This window comes from Hyla sarda, chromosome 10 (assembly GCF_029499605.1).
Source record: "Hyla sarda isolate aHylSar1 chromosome 10, aHylSar1.hap1, whole genome shotgun sequence".
NCBI lineage: Eukaryota > Metazoa > Chordata > Amphibia > Anura > Hylidae > Hyla > Hyla sarda.
In genome coordinates this window covers 1,243,202-1,264,174 of record NC_079198.1, presented here as the reverse complement: position 1 = coordinate 1,264,174, position 20,973 = coordinate 1,243,202, and the positions used below count along the sequence as shown (strand labels likewise).

The 20,973-nt window shown below is 45.1% G+C and overlaps 1 protein-coding gene across 1 annotated transcript in view; it reads right to left on the bottom strand.

Annotated features, from left to right (window-relative positions):
* Positions 1 to 1,876: 1,876 nt before the first annotated feature.
* The window catches only part of CDA (cytidine deaminase), a 37,635-nt gene continuing 18,538 nt past the window's right edge, over positions 1,877 to 20,973 (bottom strand). The window contains exons 4-6 of the mRNA XM_056542361.1: positions 15,883 to 15,994; positions 5,736 to 5,793; positions 1,877 to 2,670 (exon numbers count right to left, since the gene is read on the bottom strand). Coding sequence (XP_056398336.1) covers positions 2,557 to 2,670; positions 5,736 to 5,793; positions 15,883 to 15,994 — 284 coding nt within the window. The 3' untranslated portion in view covers positions 1,877 to 2,556. The remainder of the gene's footprint in view (positions 2,671 to 5,735; positions 5,794 to 15,882; positions 15,995 to 20,973) is intronic.

Genomic DNA, 20,973 nt, shown 5'->3' with positions numbered 1-20,973 from the left:
CGCCATACTGTCCCCATATATAGTTGTAGGCCACCATACTGTCCCCATATATAGCTGTAGGCCGCCATACTGTCCCATATATAGTTGTAGGCCACCATACTGCCCCCATATATAGTTGTAGGCCACCATACTGTCCCCATATATAGCTGTAGGCCGCCATACTGTCCCATATATAGTTGTAGGCCCCTATACTGTCCCCATATATAGCTGTAGGCCACCATACTGTCCCATATATAGTTGTAGGCCACCATACTGTCCCCATATATAGTTGTAGGCCACCATACTGTCCCCATATATAGTTGTAGGCCACCATACTGCCCCCATATATAAATGTAGGCCACCATACTGTCCCATATATAGTTGTAGGCCACCATACTGTCCCCATATATAGCTGTAGGCCACCATACTGTCCCATATATAGTTGTAGGCAGCCATACTGTCCCCATATATAGTTGTAGACCACCATACTGTCCTCATATATAGTTGTAGGCCACCATACTGTCCCCATATATAGTTGTAGGCCACCATACTGTCCCCATATATAGTTGTAGGCCACCATACTGTCCCCATATATAGTTGTAGGCCCCCATACTGTCCCATATATAGTTGTAGGCCCCCATACTGTCCCATATATAGTTGTAGGCCACCATACTGTCCCATATATAGTTGTAGGCCCCCATACTGTCCCATATATAGTTGTAGGCCACCATACTGTCCCATATATAGTTGTAGGCCACCATACTGTCCCCATATATAGTTGTAGGCCACCATACTGTCCCATATATAGTTGTAGGCCCCCATACTGTCCCCATATATAGTTGTAGACCACCATACTGTCCTCATATATAGTTGTAGGCCACCATACTGCCCCCATATATAGTTGTAGGCCACCATACTGTCCCCATATATAGTTGTAGGCCACCATACTGTCCCATATATAGTTGTAGGCCCCCATACTGCCCCCATATATAGTTGTAGGCCACCATACTGTCCCCATATATAGTTGTAGGCCACCATACTTTCCCATATATAGTTGTAGGCCCCCATACTGCCCCCATATATAGTTGTAGGCCACCATACTGCCTCCATATATAGTTGTAGGCCACCATACTGTCCCATATATAGTTGTAGGCCACCATACTGTCCCCATATATAGTTGTAGGCCACCATACTGCCCCCATATATAGTTGTAGGCCACCATACTGTCCCATATATAGCTGTAGGCCCCCATACTGCCCCCATATATAGTTGTAGGCCACCATACTGTCCCATATATAGTTGTAGGCCACCATACTGCCCCCATATATAGTTGTAGGCCACCATACTGTCCCCATATATAGTTGTAGGCCACCATACTGTCCCCATATATAGTTGTAGGCCACCATACTGCCCCCATATATAGTTGTAGGCCACCATACTGCCCCCATATATAGTTGTAGGCCCCCAGACTGCCCCCATATATAGTTGTAGGCCACCATACTGCCCCCATATATAGTTGTAGGCCACCATACTGTCCCATATATAGTTGTAGGCCACCATACTGTCCCCATATATAGTTGTAGGCCACCATACTGCCCCCATATATAGTTGTAGGCCACCATACTGTCCCATATATAGCTGTAGGCCCCTATACTGTCCCCATATATAGTTGTAGGCCACCATACTGTCCCATATATAGTTGTAGGCCGCCATATTGTCCCCATATATATTTGTTGGCCCCCATACTGCTCCCATATATAGTCTTCACCCCCCGATCACTATATACAATGTATCCAGAAAGTCTTCACCCCCCCCCCCCCGTCTCTTCTGTCCCATCTTGCTCTGTTGTTCCCATCATTTTCCCCTATAATGACAAAGTGATCTCAGAATGTTACAAATCTTTACTAATTTATTGAGGAGAAAAAAACTATAATTTGGCATAAATATAAGTATTCATACCCTTTACTATAACACGTGATATTTATCCCTGGCTCCTCCCACTTCTCTTGGAGTCACATGCAGTAAATTCATCTGATTGGACAAGACACAGCCCTGACTATATATCAGAGCAAACACCAAGCCATGAGGAGGAAAGAACTGCCTGTAGAGCTCACACAGCCCTGTCTATATATCAGAGCAAACACCAAGCCATGAGGAGGAAGAACTGCCTGTAGAGCTCAGACACAGCCCTGTCTATATATCAGAGCAAACACCAAGCCATGAGGGGGAAAGAACTGCCTGTAGAGCTCACACAGCCCTGTCTATATATCAGAGCAAACACCAAGCCATGAGGATGAAAGAACTGCCTCTAGAGCTCAGACACAGCCCTTTCTATATAAGGTCTCACAGCTGACAATGTATATCAGAGCAAACACCAAGCCATGAGGAGGAAAGAACTGCATGTAGAGCTCAGAGACAGGATTGTGTGGAGCCGCCTGTGGTAAATTCAGATGATTTGGAAAGACGCGATCAAGTCCTTGTGATTGTCCCTCATTGCTGTATTCAGGGGCCACACGGGCTCCATCGAGAACCAGTCCTTTGTATAATAAATAATAGACATTTGTGAATGTTCATTCCTTATTTCATGGCCAGTTTCTCAGGTCCAAAGGAGAAGGGCAGCAGGTCCTCCAGAGTCTTTATGATGTAGGAGCCGCTTGGCTTGGTGAGGACGATCCACCACTCCGAGCCAAACTGCAAAACACAAACAAGATCTGTCACTTTAAGGGAGAAATTAACTATTTGTGCCCTGCAGACTCTTCATAGGTAACACTCAGGATCTGCACATAGTAAGATGCACATACAAAATATTCATATAAGTACTGTTACCATATATATATAGACTATACTTATATGGACTGTTACCATATATATAGACTATACTTATATGGACTGTTACCATATATATAGACTATACTTATATGGACTGTTACCATATATATATATAGACTATACTTATATGGACTGTTACCATATATATAGACTATACTTATATGGACTGTTACCATATATATAGACTATACTTATATGGACTGTTACCATATATATAGACTATACTTATATGGACTGTTACCATATATATAGACTATACTTATATGGACTGTTACCATATATATAGACTATACTTATATGGACTGTTACCATATATATAGACTATACTTATATGGACTGTTACCATATATATAGACTATACTTATATGGACTGTTACCATATATATAGACTATACTTATATGGACTGTTACCATATATATAGACTATACTTATATGGACTGTTACCATATATATAGACTATACTTATATGGACTGTTACCGTATATATAGACTATACTTATATGGACTGTTACCGTATATATAGACTATACTTATATGGACTGTTACCGTATATATAGACTATACTTATATGGACTGTTACCGTATATATAGACTATACTTATATGGACTGTTACCATATATAGACTATACTTATATGGACTGTTACCGTATATAGACTATACTTATATGGACTGTTACTGTATATAGACTATACTTATATGGACTGTTACCGTATATAGACTATACTTATATGGACTGTTACCGTATATAGACTATACCTATATGGACTGTTACCATATATATAGACTATACTTATATGGACTGTTACCATATATATAGACTATACTTATATGGACTGTTACCGTATATAGACTATACTTATATGGACTGTTACCATATATATGGACTGTTACCATATATATATAGACTATACTTATATGGACTGTTACCGTATAGGGACTATACTTATATGGACTGTTACCATGTATATAGACTATACTTATATGGACTGTTACCATATATATATAGACTATACTTATATGGACTGTTACCATATATATAGACTATACTTATATGGACTGTTACCATATATATAGACTATACTTATATGGACTGTTACCATATATATAGACTATACTTATATGGACTGTTACCGTATATAGACTATACTTATATGGACTGTTACTGTATATAGACTATACTTATATGGACTGTTACCGTATATAGACTATACCTATATGGACTGTTACCGTATATAGACTATACTTATATGGACTGTTACCGTATATAGACTATACTTATATGGACTGTTACCGTATATAGACTATACTTATATGGACTGTTACCGTATAGGGACTATACTTATATGGACTGTTACCGTATATGGACTATACCTATATGGACTGTTACCATATATATAGACTATACTTATATGGACTGTTACCATATATATATAGACTATACTTATATGGACTGTTACCATATATATAGACTATACTTATATGGACTGTTACCATATATATAGACTATACTTATATGGACTGTTACCATATATATATAGACTATACTTATATGGACTGTTACCGTATATAGACTATACTTATATGGACTGTTACCGTATAGGGACTATACTTATATGGACTGTTACCGTATATAGACTATACTTATATGGACTGTTACCATATATATAGACTATACTTATATGGACTGTTACCATATATATAGACTATACTTATATGGACTGTTACCGTATATAGACTATACTTATATGGACTGTTACCGTATATAGACTATACTTATATGGACTGTTACCGTATATAGACTATACTTATATGGACTGTTACCATATATATAGACTATACTTATATGGACTGTTACCATATATATAGACTATACTTATATGGACTGTTACCGTATATAGACTATACTTATATGGACTGTTACCGTATATAGACTATACTTATATGGACTGTTACCGTATATAGACTATACTTATATGGACTGTTACCATATATAGACTATACTTATATGGACTGTTACCGTATATAGACTATACCTATATGGACTGTTACCGTATATAGACTATACCTATATGGACTGTTACCTTATATAGACTATACTTATATGGACTGTTACCGTATAGGGACTATACTTATATGGACTGTTACCGTATATAGACTATACTTATATGGACTGTTACCGTATAGGGACTATACTTATATGGACTGTTACCGTATAGGGACTATACTTATATGGACTGTTACCGTATATAGACTATACTTATATGGACTGTTACCGTATAGGGACTATACTTATATGGACTGTTACCGTATAGGGACTATACTTATATGGACTGTTACCGTATAGGGACTATACTTATATGGACTATACTTATATGGACTGTTACTATATATAGACTATACTTATATGGACTGTTACTGTATATATAGACTATACTTATATGGATTGTTACTGTATATATAGACTATACTTATATGGATTGTTACTGTATATATAGACTATAGTTATATGGACTGTTACTATATATAGACTATACTTATATGGACTGTTACTGTATATATAGACTATACTTATATGGATTGTTACTGTATATATAGACTATAGTTATATGGACTGTTAACAAAGGCTGTTCCGGCATGCTGGGAGTTGTAGTTTTGCAACAACTGGAGGCACCCTGGTTGGGAAACACTGCTCATCATCGAGGGGGAAAATATGGATCCCTTAGTACCGTTCGTGCCCCTACATCCAAGGAAGTGACTATAGGGGGCGCAGAGGAGCAGTCGCACTGAGGCCTTGATGTCGGAGGGGCTCTCGGGACCCCAGTGTCACCAGTATAATACATAGGAATAGGTGAGGCCCTGTAATAGATTTTTGCACTGGGGCCTAGGACCCTGATGCCCCAGAGATTAGGAAGGACCCCGCGTACCTCCCTCATGACCTGTCGGCAGGCTCCGCACGGCGTTATAAACTCCTCTTCTACATCACTGCAAGAGAAAGGCAGAGAAACCATTACACACAAATCTCATCAGTCTAGATAGATCAATCTGAAACACTGCAGTTCTCACACTGACCACTAGAGGCAGCAGTGCTCAACATTGAGGGACGTCCCGAGGTCTTACCCATTGGTGTCTCAGATATGTGGTCTCACTGGTTGGGGGGGGGGGGATGTCTTGGATATGTGGCCTCACCCTTGGGGATGTGTGTGTTTCGGACACATGGCCTCACCTGTTGGGGGGGATGTCTTGGATACGTGGCCTCACCAGTTGGGGATATGGGTGTTTTGGACACATGGCCTCACCTGTTGGGGGGGGGGGGGGTTGTCTTGGATACGTGGCCTCACCCATTGGGGATGTGTGTGTTTCGGACACATGGCCTCACCTGTTGGGCGGGGGGGTGTCTTGGATACGTGGCCTCACCCTTGGGGATGTGCCTGTTTTGGACACATGGCCTCACCTGTTGGGGGGATGTCTTGGATACCTGGTCTCACCCATTGGGGATGTGTGTGTTTCGGACACATGGCCTCACCTGTTGGGGGGGGGGGATGTCTTGGATACGTGGCCTCACCCTTGGGGATGTGTGTTTCGGACACATGGCCTCACCTGTTGGGGGGGATGTCTTGGATACGAGGCCTCAGCTGTTGGGTATGTGTGTGTATTTCGGACACATGGCCTCACCTGTTGGGGGGGGGGGGGGGGTATGTCTTGGATACGTGGCCTCAGCTGTTGGGGATGTGTGTGTGTTTCGGACACATGGCCTCACCTGTTGGGGGGGGGGGGGATGTCTTGGATACGTGGCCTCAGCTGTTGGGGATGTGTGTGTTTCGGACACATGGCCTCACCTGTTGGGGGGGATGTCTTGGATACGTGGCCTCAGCTGTTGGGGATGTGTGTTTTGGACACATGGCCTCACCTGTTGGGGGGGGATGTCTTGGATACGTGGCCTCAGCTGTTGGGGATGTGTGTTTCGGACACATGGCCTCACCTGTTGGGGGGGATGTCTTGGATACGTGGCCTCAGCTGTTGGGGATGTGTGTGTTTCGGACACATGGCCTCACCTGTTGGGGGGGTTGTCTTGGATACGTGGCCTCACCCTTGGGGATGTGTGTTTTGGACACATGGCCTCACCTGTTGGGGGGGGATGTCTTGGATACGTGGCCTCAGCTGTTGGGGATGTGTGTTTCGGACACATGGCCTCACGTGTTGGGGGGGATGTCTTGGATACGTGGCCTCAGCTGTTGGGGATGTGTGTGTTTCGGACACATGGCCTCACCTGTTGGGGGGGGTGTCTTGGATACGTGGCCTCAGCTGTTGGGGATGTGTGTTTCGGACACATGGCCTCACGTGTTGGGGGGGATGTCTTGGATACGTGGCCTCAGCTGTTGGGGATGTGTGTGTTTCGGACACATGGCCTCACCTGTTGGGGGGGATGTCTTGGATACGTGGCCTCAGCTGTTGGGGATGTGTGTGTTTCGGACACATGGCCTCACCTGTTGGGGGGGATGTCTTGGATACGTGGCCTCAGCCGTCTATAATTACAAACCTGTTATAACAGCTCAGTAATTCCTACACACTCCGGATCCCCCAGTTAATAAGTAACTGGATCTTCAGGGTTAACTCCTCTGGGCAGAAGCTGAGGGATGAATGATTAATCCTCGGGGTCGGATCCCTCTTTTATATATCAGCCTCCTGTATATTCTAATAAGGATCGGCTTCTAGTGTTCCCTGGTATCTGCCATTCTTAGGATATGTTCACGGATCTTCATTACTGATAACGAGGCCGGACGGGGGAGACACCATAGGATCACAAGAGTTCACTATTATTGGGGTCCGGCGGGGTTCTCCCTTATGTGTCCGTTATTGTTCAGAATCTTAGTGAAGAATAAAAACCTGACCTGCAGTCAGCGAGTGGAGATCCTAATGTGAACGAGGTCGTAGGCTGCGGGCACAAGATACTGCTCTATGGTGTCCGTCATCTCAGGCTCAGCTGGTTCTCTAGGGGTTCTCTATCAGTTCTCTAGGGGTTCTCTATCAGTTCTCTAGGGGTTCTCTATCAGTTCTCTAGGGGTCCTATCAGTTCTCTAGGGGTCCTCTATCAGTTCTCTAGGGGTTCTCTATCAGTTCTCTATCGGTTCTCTGTCAGTTCTCTAGGGGTCCTCTGTCAGTTCTCTAGGGGTCCTCTGTCAGTTCTCTAGGGGTCCTCTGTCAGTTCTCTAGGGGTCCTCTGTCAGTTCTCTAGGGGTTCTCTGTCAGTTCTCTAGGGGTCCTCTGTCAGATCTCTAGGGGTCCTCTGTCAGTTCTCTAGGGGTTCTCTAGGGGTTCTCTGTCAGTTCTCTAGGGGTTCTCTGTCAGTTCTCTAGGGGTCCTATCAGTTCTCTAGGGGTCCTCTATCAGTTCTCTAGGGGTCCTCTATCAGTTCTCTAGGGGTCCTCTATCAGTTCTCTAGGGGTCCTCTATCAGTTCTCTAGGGGTCCTCTATCAGTTCTCTAGGGGTCCTCTATCAGTTCTCTAGGGGTTCTCTATCAGTTCTCTAGGGGTTCTCTAGGGGTCCTCTAGCAGTTCTCTAGGGGTTCTCTATCAGTTCTCTAGGGGTCCTCTATCAGTTCTCTAGGGGTTCTCTAGGGGTCCTCTATCAGTTCTCTAGGGGTCCTCTATCAGTTCTCTATCAGTTCTCTAGGGGTCCTCTATCAGTTCTCTAGGGGTCCTCTATCAGTTCTCTAGGGGTCCTCTATCAGTTCTCTAGGGGTCCTCTATCAGTTCTCTAGGGGTTCTCTATCAGTTCTCTATCGGTTCTCTGTCAGTTCTCTAGGGGTCCTCTGTCAGTTCTCTAGGGGTCCTCTGTCAGTTCTCTAGGGGTCCTCTGTCAGTTCTCTAGGGGTCCTCTGTCAGTTCTCTAGGGGTTCTCTGTCAGTTCTCTAGGGGTCCTCTGTCAGATCTCTAGGGGTCCTCTGTCAGTTCTCTAGGGGTTCTCTAGGGGTTCTCTGTCAGTTCTCTAGGGGTTCTCTGTCAGTTCTCTAGGGGTTCTCTGTCAGTTCTCTAGGGGTCCTATCAGTTCTCTAGGGGTCCTATCAGTTCTCTAGGGGTCCTCTATCAGTTCTCTAGGGGTCCTCTATCAGTTCTCTAGGGGTCCTCTATCAGTTCTCTAGGGGTCCTCTATCAGTTCTCTAGGGGTCCTCTATCAGTTCTCTAGGGGTCCTCTATCAGTTCTCTAGGGGTTCTCTATCAGTTCTCTAGGGGTTCTCTAGGGGTCCTCTAGCAGTTCTCTAGGGGTCCTCTAGCAGTTCTCTAGGGGTTCTCTATCAGTTCTCTAGGGGTCCTCTATCAGTTCTCTAGGGGTTCTCTAGGGGTCCTCTATCAGTTCTCTAGGGGTCCTCTATCAGTTCTCTATCAGTTCTCTAGGGGTCCTCTATCAGTTCTCTAGGGGTCCTCTATCAGTTCTCTAGGGGTCCTCTATCAGTTCTCTATCGGTTCTCTATCAGTTCTCTAGGGGTCCTCTGTCAGTTCTCTAGGGGTCCTCTGTCAGTTCTCTAGGGGTCCTCTATCAGTTCTCTAGGGGTCCTACGTGGCCTCAGCCGTCTATAATTACAAACCTGTTATAACAGCTCAGTAATTCCTACACACTCCGGATCCCCCAGTTAATAAGTAACTGGATCTTCAGGGTTAACTCCTCTGGGCAGAAGCTGAGGGATGAATGATTAATCCTCGGGGTCGGATCCCTCTTTTATATATCAGCCTCCTGTATATTCTAATAAGGATCGGCTTCTAGTGTTCCCTGGTATCTGCCATTCTTAGGATATGTTCACGGATCTTCATTACTGATAACGAGGCCGGACGGGGGAGACACCATAGGATCACAAGAGTTCACTATTATTGGGGTCCGGCGGGGTTCTCCCTTATGTGTCCGTTATTGTTCAGAATCTTAGTGAAGAATAAAAACCTGACCTGCAGTCAGCGAGTGGAGATCCTAATGTGAACGAGGTCGTAGGCTGCGGGCACAAGATACTGCTCTATGGTGTCCGTCATCTCAGGCTCAGCTGGTTCTCTAGGGGTCCTCTATCAGTTCTCTAGGGGTTCTCTATCAGTTCTCTAGGGGTTCTCTATCAGTTCTCTAGGGGTTCTCTATCAGTTCTCTAGGGGTTCTCTATCAGTTCTCTAGGGGTTCTCTATCAGTTCTCTAGGGGTCCTCTATCAGTTCTCTAGGGGTCCTCTATCAGTTCTCTAGGGGTCCTCTATCAGTTCTCTAGGGGTTCTCTATCAGTTCTCTAGGGGTCCTCTAGCAGTTCTCTAGGGGTTCTCTAGGGGTCCTCTATCAGTTCTCTAGGGGTCCTCTATCAGTTCTCTAGGGGTCCTCTATCAGTTCTCTATCGGTTCTCTATCAGTTCTCTAGGGGTTCTCTGTCAGTTCTCTAGGGGTTCTCTAGGGGTTCTCTGTCAGTTCTCTAGGGGTTCTCTGTCAGTTCTCTAGGGGTTCTCTATCAGTTCTCTAGGGGTTCTCTATCAGTTCTCTAGGGGTCCTATCAGTTCTCTAGGGGTCCTCTATCAGTTCTCTAGGGGTCCTCAGTTCTCTAGGGGTCCTCTATCAGTTCTCTAGGGGTCATCTATCAGTTCTCTAGGGGTTCTATAGGGGTCCTCTATCAGTTCTCTAGGGGTCCTCTATCAGTTCTCTAGGGGTTCTCTATCAGTTCTCTAGGGGTTCTCTAGGGGTCCTCTAGCAGTTCTCTAGGGGTTCTCTATCAGTTCTCTAGGGGTTCTCTATCAGTTCTCTAGGGGTCCTCTATCAGTTCTCTAGGGGTCCTCTATCAGTTCTCTATCAGTTCTCTATCAGTTCTCTATCAGTTCTCTAGGGGTCCTCTGTCAGTTCTCTAGGGGTCCTCTGTCAGTTCTCTAGGGGTTCTCTAGGGGTTCTCTGTCAGTTCTCTAGGGGTTCTCTGTCAGTTCTCTAGGGGTTCTCTGTCAGTTCTCTAGGGGTTCTCTGTCAGTTCTCTAGGGGTTCTCTGTCAGTTCTCTAGGGGTTCTCTATCAGTTCTCTAGGGGTCCTATCAGTTCTCTAGGGGTCCTCTATCAGTTCTCTAGGGGTCCTCTATCAGTTCTCTAGGGGTCCTCTATCAGTTCTCTATCGGTTCTCTATCAGTTCTCTAGGGGTCCTCTATCAGTTCTCTAGGGGTTCTCTATCAGTTCTCTAGGGGTTCTCTAGGGGTCCTCTAGCGGTTCTCTAGGGGTCCTCTAGCAGTTCTCTAGGGGTTCTCTATCAGTTCTCTAGGGGTCCTCTATCAGTTCTCTAGGGGTTCTCTAGGGGTCCTCTATCAGTTCTCTAGGGGTCCTCTATCAGTTCTCTATCAGTTCTCTAGGGGTCCTCTATCAGTTCTCTATCGGTTCTCTATCAGTTCTCTAGGGGTTCTCTATCAGTTCTCTAGGGGTCCTCTGTCAGTTCTCTAGGGGTCCTCTGTCAGTTCTCTAGGGGTCCTCTGTCAGTTCTCTAGGGGTCCTCTGTCAGTTCTCTAGGGGTCCTCTGTCAGTTCTCTAGGGGTTCTCTGTCAGTTCTCTAGGGGTTCTCTGTCAGTTCTCTAGGGGTTCTCTGTCAGTTCTCTAGGGGTTCTCTGTCAGTTCTCTAGGGGTTCTCTGTCAGTTCTCTAGGGGTTCTCTGTCAGTTCTCTAGGGGTTCTCTGTCAGTTCTCTAGGGGTTCTCTGTCAGTTCTCTAGGGGTTCTCTGTCAGTTCTCTAGGGGTTCTCTGTCAGTTCTCTAGGGGTTCTCTGTCAGTTCTCTAGGGGTTCTCTGTCAGTTCTCTAGGGGTTCTCTGTCAGTTCTCTAGGGGTTCTCTAGGGGTCCTCTAGGGGTTCTCTATCAGTTCTCTAGGGGTCCTCTATCGGTTCTCTATCAGTTCTCTAGGGGTCCTCTGTCGGTTCTCTAGGGGTTCTCTGTCGGTTCTCTAGGGGTTCTCTGTCGGTTCTCTATGGATTCTCTATCAGTTCTCTAGGGGTTCTCTGTCGGTTCTCTAGGGGTTCTCTGTCGGTTCTCTATGGATTCTCTATCAGTTCTCTAGGGATTCTCTATCAGTTCTCTAGGGGTTCTCTGTCAGTTCTCTAGGGGTTCTCTTTGGGTCCTCCATGGGTTCTCGTGTTTGATCAGTAATGGCAGCGGTGGCAATAGCTCAGGTCTAATACTCAAGTGACTGGACTACAATGTATCAGTGCACTGTGGCCTCCTGTACTCACAGCTGTAGTTGTTACAATGTATCAGTGCACTGTGGCCTCCTGTACTCACAGCTGGAGTCGTTACAATGTATCAGTGCACTGTGGCCTCCTGTACTCACAGCTGTAGTTGTTACAATGTATCTGTGCAGTGTGGCCTCCTGTACTCACAGCTGTAGTTGTTACAATGTATCAGTGTTGTGTGGCCTCCTGTACTCACAGCTGGAGTTGTTACAATGTATCAGTGCAGTGTGGCCTCCTGTACTCTCAGCTGGAGTTGTTACAATGTATCAGTGCAGTGTGGCCTCCTGTACTCACAGCTGTAGTTGTTACAATGTATCAGTGCTGTGTGGCCTCCTGTACTCACAGCTGGAGTCGTTGCAATGTATCAGTGCACTGTGGCCTCCTGTACTCACAGCTGGAGTCGTTACAATGTATCAGTGTTGTGTGGCCTCCTGTACTCATAGCTGGAGTCGTTACAATGTATCAGTGCACTGTGGCCTCCTGTACTCATAGCTGGAGTCGTTACAATGTATCAGTGCAGTGTGGCCTCCTGTACTCACAGCTGGAGTCGTTACAATGTATCAGTGTTGTGTGGCCTCCTGTACTCATAGCTGGAGTCGTTACAATGTATCAGTGCACTGTGGCCTCCTGTACTCATAGCTGGAGTCGTTACAATGTATCAGTGCAGTGTGGCCTCCTGTACTCACAGCTGGAGTCGTTACAATGTATCAGTGTTGTGTGGCCTCCTGTACTCATAGCTGGAGTCGTTACAATGTATCAGTGCACTGTGGCCTCCTGTACTCATAGCTGGAGTCGTTACAATGTATCAGTGCAGTGTGGCCTCCTGTACTCACAGCTGTAGTTGTAACAATGTATCAGTGCAGTGTGGCCTCCTGTATTCACAACTGCAGTTGTTACAATGTATCAGTGCTGTGTGGCCTCCTGTACTCACAGCTGGAGTCGTTACAATGTATCAGTGCAGTGTGGCCTCCTGTACTCACAGCTGGAGTCGTTACAATGTATCAGTGCAGTGTGGCCTCCTGTACTCACAGCTGGAGTCGTTACAATGTATCAGTGCAGTGTGGCCTTCTGTACTCACTGCTGGAGTTGTTACAATGTATCAGTGCTGTGTGAGCAGGACCAGGGGCTTGTATGGGGGGGATCTATCCATCTTACATATAGGAGCTAACTATCTTATACGTGGGATCTGCCCAACAAAGAGCATCATTATTGTGGGGGCCTGTATTATTGTGGGGGCCTCTATTATTGTGGGGGCCTGTATTATTGTGGGGGCCTGTATTATTGTGGGGGCCTGTATTATTGTGGGGGCTTCTATTATTGTGGGGGCCTGTATTATTGTGGGGGCTCTTATGGTGGGGGCCTCTATTATTGTGGGGCCTCTATTATTGTGGGGGCTCTATTATTGTGGGGGCCTGTATTATTGTGGGGGCCTCTATTATTGTGGGGGCCTCTATTATTGTGGGGGCCTCTATTATTGTGGGGGCCTGTATTATTGTGGGGGCCTGTATTATTGTGGGGCCTGTATTATTGTGGGGCCTGTATTATTGTGGGGCCTGTATTATTGTGGGGGCTCTATTATTGTGGGGGCTCTATTATTGTGGGGGCTCTATTATTGTGGGGGCTCTATTATTGTGGGGGCTCTATTATTGTGGGGGCTTCTATTATTGTGGGGGCTTCTATTATTGTGGGGGCTTCTATTATTGTGGGGGCTTCTATTATTGTGGGGGCTTCTATTATTGTGGGGGCCTGTATTATTGTGGGGCCTCTATTATTGTGGGGGCTCTATTATTGTGGGGGCTCTATTATTGTGGGGGCTCTATTATTGTGGGGGCTCTATTATTGTGGGGGCTCTATTATTGTGGGGGCTCTATTATTGTGGGGGCTCTATTATTGTGGGGGCTCTATTATTGTGGGGGCCTCTATTATTGTGGGGGCTTCTATTATTGTGGGGGCCTCTATTATTGTGGGGGCCTGTATTATTGTGGGGGCTTCTATTATTGTGGGGGCCTGTATTATTGTGGGGGCTCTTATGGTGGGGGCCTCTATTATTGTGGGGCCTCTATTATTGTGGGGGCTCTATTATTGTGGGGGCCTGTATTATTGTGGGGGCCTCTATTATTGTGGGGGCCTCTATTATTGTGGGGGCTTCTATTATTGTGGGGGCCTGTATTATTGTGGGGGCCTGTATTATTGTGGGGGCTCTATTATTGTGGGGGCTCTATTATTGTGGGGCCTCTATTATTGTGGGGGCTCTATTATTGTGGGGGCTCTATTATTGTGGGGGCTCTATTATTGTGGGGGCTCTATTATTGTGGGGGCTCTATTATTGTGGGGGCTCTATTATTGTGGGGGCTCTATTATTGTGGGGGCTCTATTATTGTGGGGGCTCTATTACTGTTTGCACTTGTACTATGATTGTTAAAGTTTGGAGCATTATAAAAGGGGGATCGGTGAGAATGATGCAGAAGGGGCGGAGCCCACAATGTTTATCCGGAAGGTTCTGGTGGTCCGGGTCAAATGAAAGGAAAGTGAACAAGTCTGATGAGAGAAGACGCCCCCTGTGGTCACCGTCTGTAACTGTCATCTCTTATATGGTGTGTAGGGTCACGGTGTGGCGGGTTATTTTGGTGTCATGTAGAGTAGTCACTGGTGATAGAATTCTGCACTATATGGCGGTAATGTTTCCTCTTGGTGTAAAGGCAACAATGTTATATGATCATTTCTGTGTGGGGGGGGGGGGGGGATATACTTTGGGGCCCCTGATCTCTTACACATCTGGGGGGGGGGGGGGGATATACTTTGGGGCCCCTGATCTCTTACACATCTGGGGGGGGGGGATATACTTTGGGGCCCCTGATCTCTTACACATCGGGGGGGGGGGGGATATACCTTGGGGCCCCTGATCTCTTACACATCGGGGGGGGGGGGGGATATACCTTGGGGCCCCTGGTCTCTTACACATCTGAGGGGGGGGATATACCTTGGGGCCCCTGGTCTCTTACACATCTGAGGGGGGGGGATGTACCTTGGGGCCCCTGATCTCTTACACATCTGGGAGCGATATACTTTGGGGCCCCTGATCTCTTACACATCGGGGGGGGGGGAATACCTTGGGGCCCCTGATCTCTTACACATCTGGGGGGGGATATACATTGGGGCCCCTGATCTCTTACACATCTGGGGGGGGGATATACATTGGGGCCCCTGATCTCTTACACATCGGGGGGGGGATATACCTTGGGGCCCCTGATCTCTTACACATCTGGGGGGGGGGGGATATACTTTGGGGCCCCTGATCTCTTACACATCTGGGGGGGGGGATATACTTTGGGGCCCCTGATCTCTTACACATCGGGGGGGGGGGGAATAACTTGGGGCCCCTGATCTCTTACACATCTGGGGGGGATATACATTGGGGCCCCTGATCTCTTACACATCGGGGGGGGGGGGGGAAATACCTTGGGGCCCCTGACCACATGTCCCACCAGTCCTTACACCCTCTGGATCACCAGGACCTGATATGTTAGTCAGTGACCCTGACAAGACGTGACCGTTGTGGAGTCACATTAAACATTATACGAGCGAGCAACAAAGTAACAAAACTCCAATAATCTACAAAGTATGTGGGGGCGGGGCCAGGGGTGGGGCCAGGGGCGGGGCCACTAAGCTGTAAATGGAAAATCTTTTTGTCTTCAGATCTATAAACCTTTACAGGGTCAGGTGACGTCTCCGGAGACCTTGGGGTTTTATTCACACCTGGTGAAGGTTCAGCTGCAATACCGCACACAACCTGTGGACCGGCGTGGCGCTGTCTGTCATCAGTGTGTCCTCCAGGATTGGTCGCAGACATGGCGGTGTCACCTACCTGGCCACAGCTATGGCAGTGAAGTTTTTGGAGCCCTTGGACACGGCGGTCTGGATGGCGGTACGCTCTGCGCAGATCCCCAGCGTGTAGCAGGCGTTCTCTACATTACAACCTACAAAATCAATCAGATGTGATGGGTCAGAGATCTGCGGAGGCGCCAACACGTTATCATGTGACCAGAGATCAGATTATAGATGGCGGCGGTGAGGGTGACCATAAGGTTGTCACAGGCAGGAGATGGCGGTGTGTTGTTGACAAGCGCCATATAGTGTGAAGATGAGTGGGCGGAGCATCTGATGGCGCCCTATTGTAGCGAACGCACGTTGGGGTAGGTAGGTAGTAGATCTTTTTTCTGCATTTTTATTCCTCCAGGCATTGATCACTGATCACTGGGGGGGGATCGCTGCCTCCTCAGATCACTGATCACTGGGGGGGATCGCTGCCTCCTCAGATCACTGATCACTGGGGGGGGATCGCTGCTTCCTCAGATCACTGATCACTGGGGGGGATCGCTGCCTCCTCAGATCACTGATCTCCGGGGGGATCGCTGCCTCCTCAGATCACTGATCACCTGGGGGGGGGGGGGGGGATCGCTGCCTCCTCAGATCACTGATCACCTGGGGGATCGCTGCCTCCTCAGATCACTGATCACCGGGGGGATCGCTGCCGCCTCAGATCACTGATCACCGTGGGCTCACTGCCTCCTCAGATCACTGATCAATGCGGGGATCGCTGCCTCCTCAGATCACTGATCACCGGGGGGATCGCTGCCGCCTCAGATCACTGATCACCGTGGGCTCACTGCCTCCTCAGATCACTGATCACTGGGGGGATCGCTGCCTCCTCAGATCACTGATCACTGGGGGATCGCTGCCTCCTCAGATCACTGATCACTGGGGGGATCGCTGCCGCCTCAGATCACTGATCACTGGGGGGATCGCTGCCTCCTCAGATCACTGATCACCATGGGCTCACTGCCTCCTCAGATCACTGATCACTGGGGGGATTGCTGCCTCCTCAGATCACTGATCACCGGGGGGATCGCTGCCGCCTCAGATCACTGATCACCGTGGGCTCACTGCCTCCTCAGATCACTGATCACTGGGGGATCGCTGCCTCCTCAGATTCCTGATCACCTGGGGGATCGCTGCCTCCTCAGATCCCTGATCACTGGGGGGATCGCTGCCTCCTCAGATCACTGATCACCGGGGGGATCGATGCCGCCTCAGATCACTGATCACTGGGGGGATCGCTGCCGCCTCAGATCACTGATCACTGGGGGGATCGCTGCCGCCTCAGATCACTGATCACTGGGGGGATCGCTGCCGCCTCAGATCACTGATCACTGGGGGGATCGCTGCCGCCTCAGATCACTGATCACCGGGGGGATCGCTGCCTCCTCAGATCACTGATCACCTGGGGGATCGCTGCCTCCTCAGATCCCTGATCACTGGGGATATCGCTGCCTCCTCAGATCACTGATCACCGGGGGGATCGATGCCGCCTCAGATCACTGATCACTGGGGGGATCGCTGCCGCCTCAGATCACTGATCACTGGGGGGATCGCTGCCGCCTCAGATCACTGATCACTGGGGGGATCGCTGCCTCCTCAGATCACTGATCACCGGGGGGATCGCTGCCTCCTCAGATCACTGATCACTGGGGGGATCGCTGCCGCCTCAGATCACTGATCACTGGGGGGATCGCTGCCGCCTCAGATCCCTGATCACTGGGGGGATCGCTGCCTCCTCAGATCACTGATCACTGGGGGGAACGCTGCCGCCTCAGATCACTGATCACCGTGGGGATCGCTGCCTCCTCAGATCACTGATCACCGTGGGGATCGCTGTTTATTATAATACACTATTATCTGTTCTGCACTATTATACACTATTATCTGCTCTGTACTATTATACACTATTATCTGCTCTGTACTATTATACACTATTATCTGCTCTGTACTATTATACACTATTATCTGTACTATTATACACTATTATCTGTTCTGTACTATTATATACTATTATCTGCTCTGTACTATTATACACTATTATCTGCTCTGTACTATTATACACTATTATCTGCTCTGTACTATTATATACTATTATCTGCTCTGTACTATTATATACTATTATCTGTTCTGTACTATTATACACTATTATCTGCTCTGTACTATTATACACTATTATCTGCTCTGCACTATTATACACTATTATCTGCTCTGTACTATTATACACTATTATCTGTTCTGTACTATTATACACTATTATACACTATTATCTGTACTATTATACACTATTATCTGCTCTGCACTATTATACACTATTATCTGTACTATTATACACTATTATCTGCTCTGTACTATTATACACTATTATCTGTACTATTATACACTATTATCTGTTCTGTACTATTATACACTATTATCTGTACTATTATACACTATTATCTGCTCTGTACTATTATACACTATTATCTGCTCTGTACTATTATACACTATTATCTGCTCTGTACTATTATACACTTATCTGCTCTGTACTATTATACACTTATCTGCTCTGTACTATTATACACTATTATCTGCTCTGTACTATTATACACTATTATCTGCTCTGTACTATTATATACTATTATCTGCTCTGCACTATTATATACTATTATCTGCTCTGTACTATTATACACTATTATCTGCTCTGTACTATTATACACTATTATCTGCACTATTATACACTATTATCTGCTCTGTACTATTATACACTATTATCTGTTCTGTACTATTATATACTATTATCTGTTCTGTACTATTATACACTATTATACACTATTATCTGTACTATTATACACTATTATCTGCTCTGTACTATTATACACTATTATCTGCTCTGTACTATTATACACTATTATACACTATTATCTGTACTATTATACACTTATCTGCTCTGTACTATTATACACTATTATCTGCTCTGTACTATTATACACTATTATCTGCTCTGTACTATTATACACTATTATACACTATTATCTGTACTATTATACACTATTATCTGCTCTGTACTATTATACACTATTATCTGCTCTGTACTATTATACACTATTATCTGTACTATTATACACTATTATCTGTACTATTATACACTATTATCTGCTCTGTACTATTATACACTATTATCTGCTCTGTACTATTATACACTATTATCTGCTCTGTAGTATTATATACTATTATCTGCTCTGTACTATTATACACTATTATCTGCTCTGTACTATTATACACTATTATCTGTTCTGTACTATTATACACTATTATCTGCTCTGTACTATTATACACTATTATCTGTTCTGTACTATTATACACTATTATCTGCTCTGTACTATTATACACTATTATCTGCTCTGTACTATTATACACTATTATCTGCTCTGTACTATTATACACTATTATCTGCTCTGTACTATTATACACTATTATCTGCTCTGTACTATTATACACTATTATCTGCTCTGTACTATTATACACTATTATCTGCTCTGTACTATTATACACTATTATCTGCTCTGTACTATTATACACTATTATCTGCTCTGTACTATTATACACTATTATCTGCTCTGTACTATTATATACTATTATCTGCTCTGTACTATTATACACTATTATCTGCTCTGTACTATTATACACTATTATCTGCTCTGTACTATTATACACTATTATCTGCTCTGTACTATTATATACTATTATCTGCTCTGTACTATTATACACTACTATCTGTACTATTATACACTATTATCTGCTCTGTACTATTATACACTATTATCTGCTCTGTACTATTATACACTATTATCTGTTCTGTACTATTATACACTATTATCTGCTCTGTACTATTATACACTATTATCTGCTCTGTACTATTATACACTATTATCTGCTCTGTACTATTATACACTATTATCTGCTCTGTACTATTATACACTATTATCTGCTCTGTACTATTATACACTATTATCTGTTCTGTACTATTATACACTATTATCTGCTCTGTACTATTATACACTATTATCTGCTCTGTAGTATTATATACTATTATCTGCTCTGTACTATTATACACTATTATCTGCTCTGTACTATTATACACTATTATCTGCTCTGTACTATTATACACTATTATCTGCTCTGTACTATTATACACTATTATCTGCTCTGTACTATTATACACTATTATCTGCTCTGTACTATTATACACTATTATCTGCTCTGTACTATTATACACTATTATCTGCTCTGTACTATTATACACTATTATCTGCTCTGTACTATTATACACTATTATCTGCTCTGTACTATTATACACTATTATCTGCTCTGTACTATTATACACTATTATCTGCTCTGCACTATTATACACTATTATCTGTACTATTATACACTATTATCTGCTCTGTACTATTATACACTATTATCTGTACTATTATACACTATTATCTGCTCTGTACTATTATACACCATTATACGTTCTGTACTATTATACACCATTATACGTTCTGTACTATTATACACTATTATACACTATTATCGGATTTGTACTATTATCTGATTTGCACTATTATACACTATTATCGGATTTGCACTATTATCTGATTTGCACTATTATCTGATTTGCACTATTATCTGATTTGCACTATTATCTGATTTGCACTATTATCTGATTTGCACTATTATACACTATTATCGGATTTGCACTATTATCTGATTTGCACTATTCTGTTCTTTTAGAGATCCTTATGACGGTCATGTTGTTAGTATTATTGATGGATTCCGTTCTCCTCCCCTCAGGGATCAATAAGGAGCTGACAGGATTATTAGTTATTGATGATGTTAGGGGTGATGGGTCAGATGTCTCATACGTGAGTCCTCCGTCTCGCCTTCCACGTACACACCGCCCTGCACGTCCTACAGGGGCCTTGATCTACGGATGTGGCGCAATTCTGAGTTGAGACATTTCCTGCACTCGTCTCCCATAACAATTATTGCTCAAACATTCTGAAATAATGGCGCAAAAGATTAGACTGTTCCCGTAATCGCCGCCCCTATG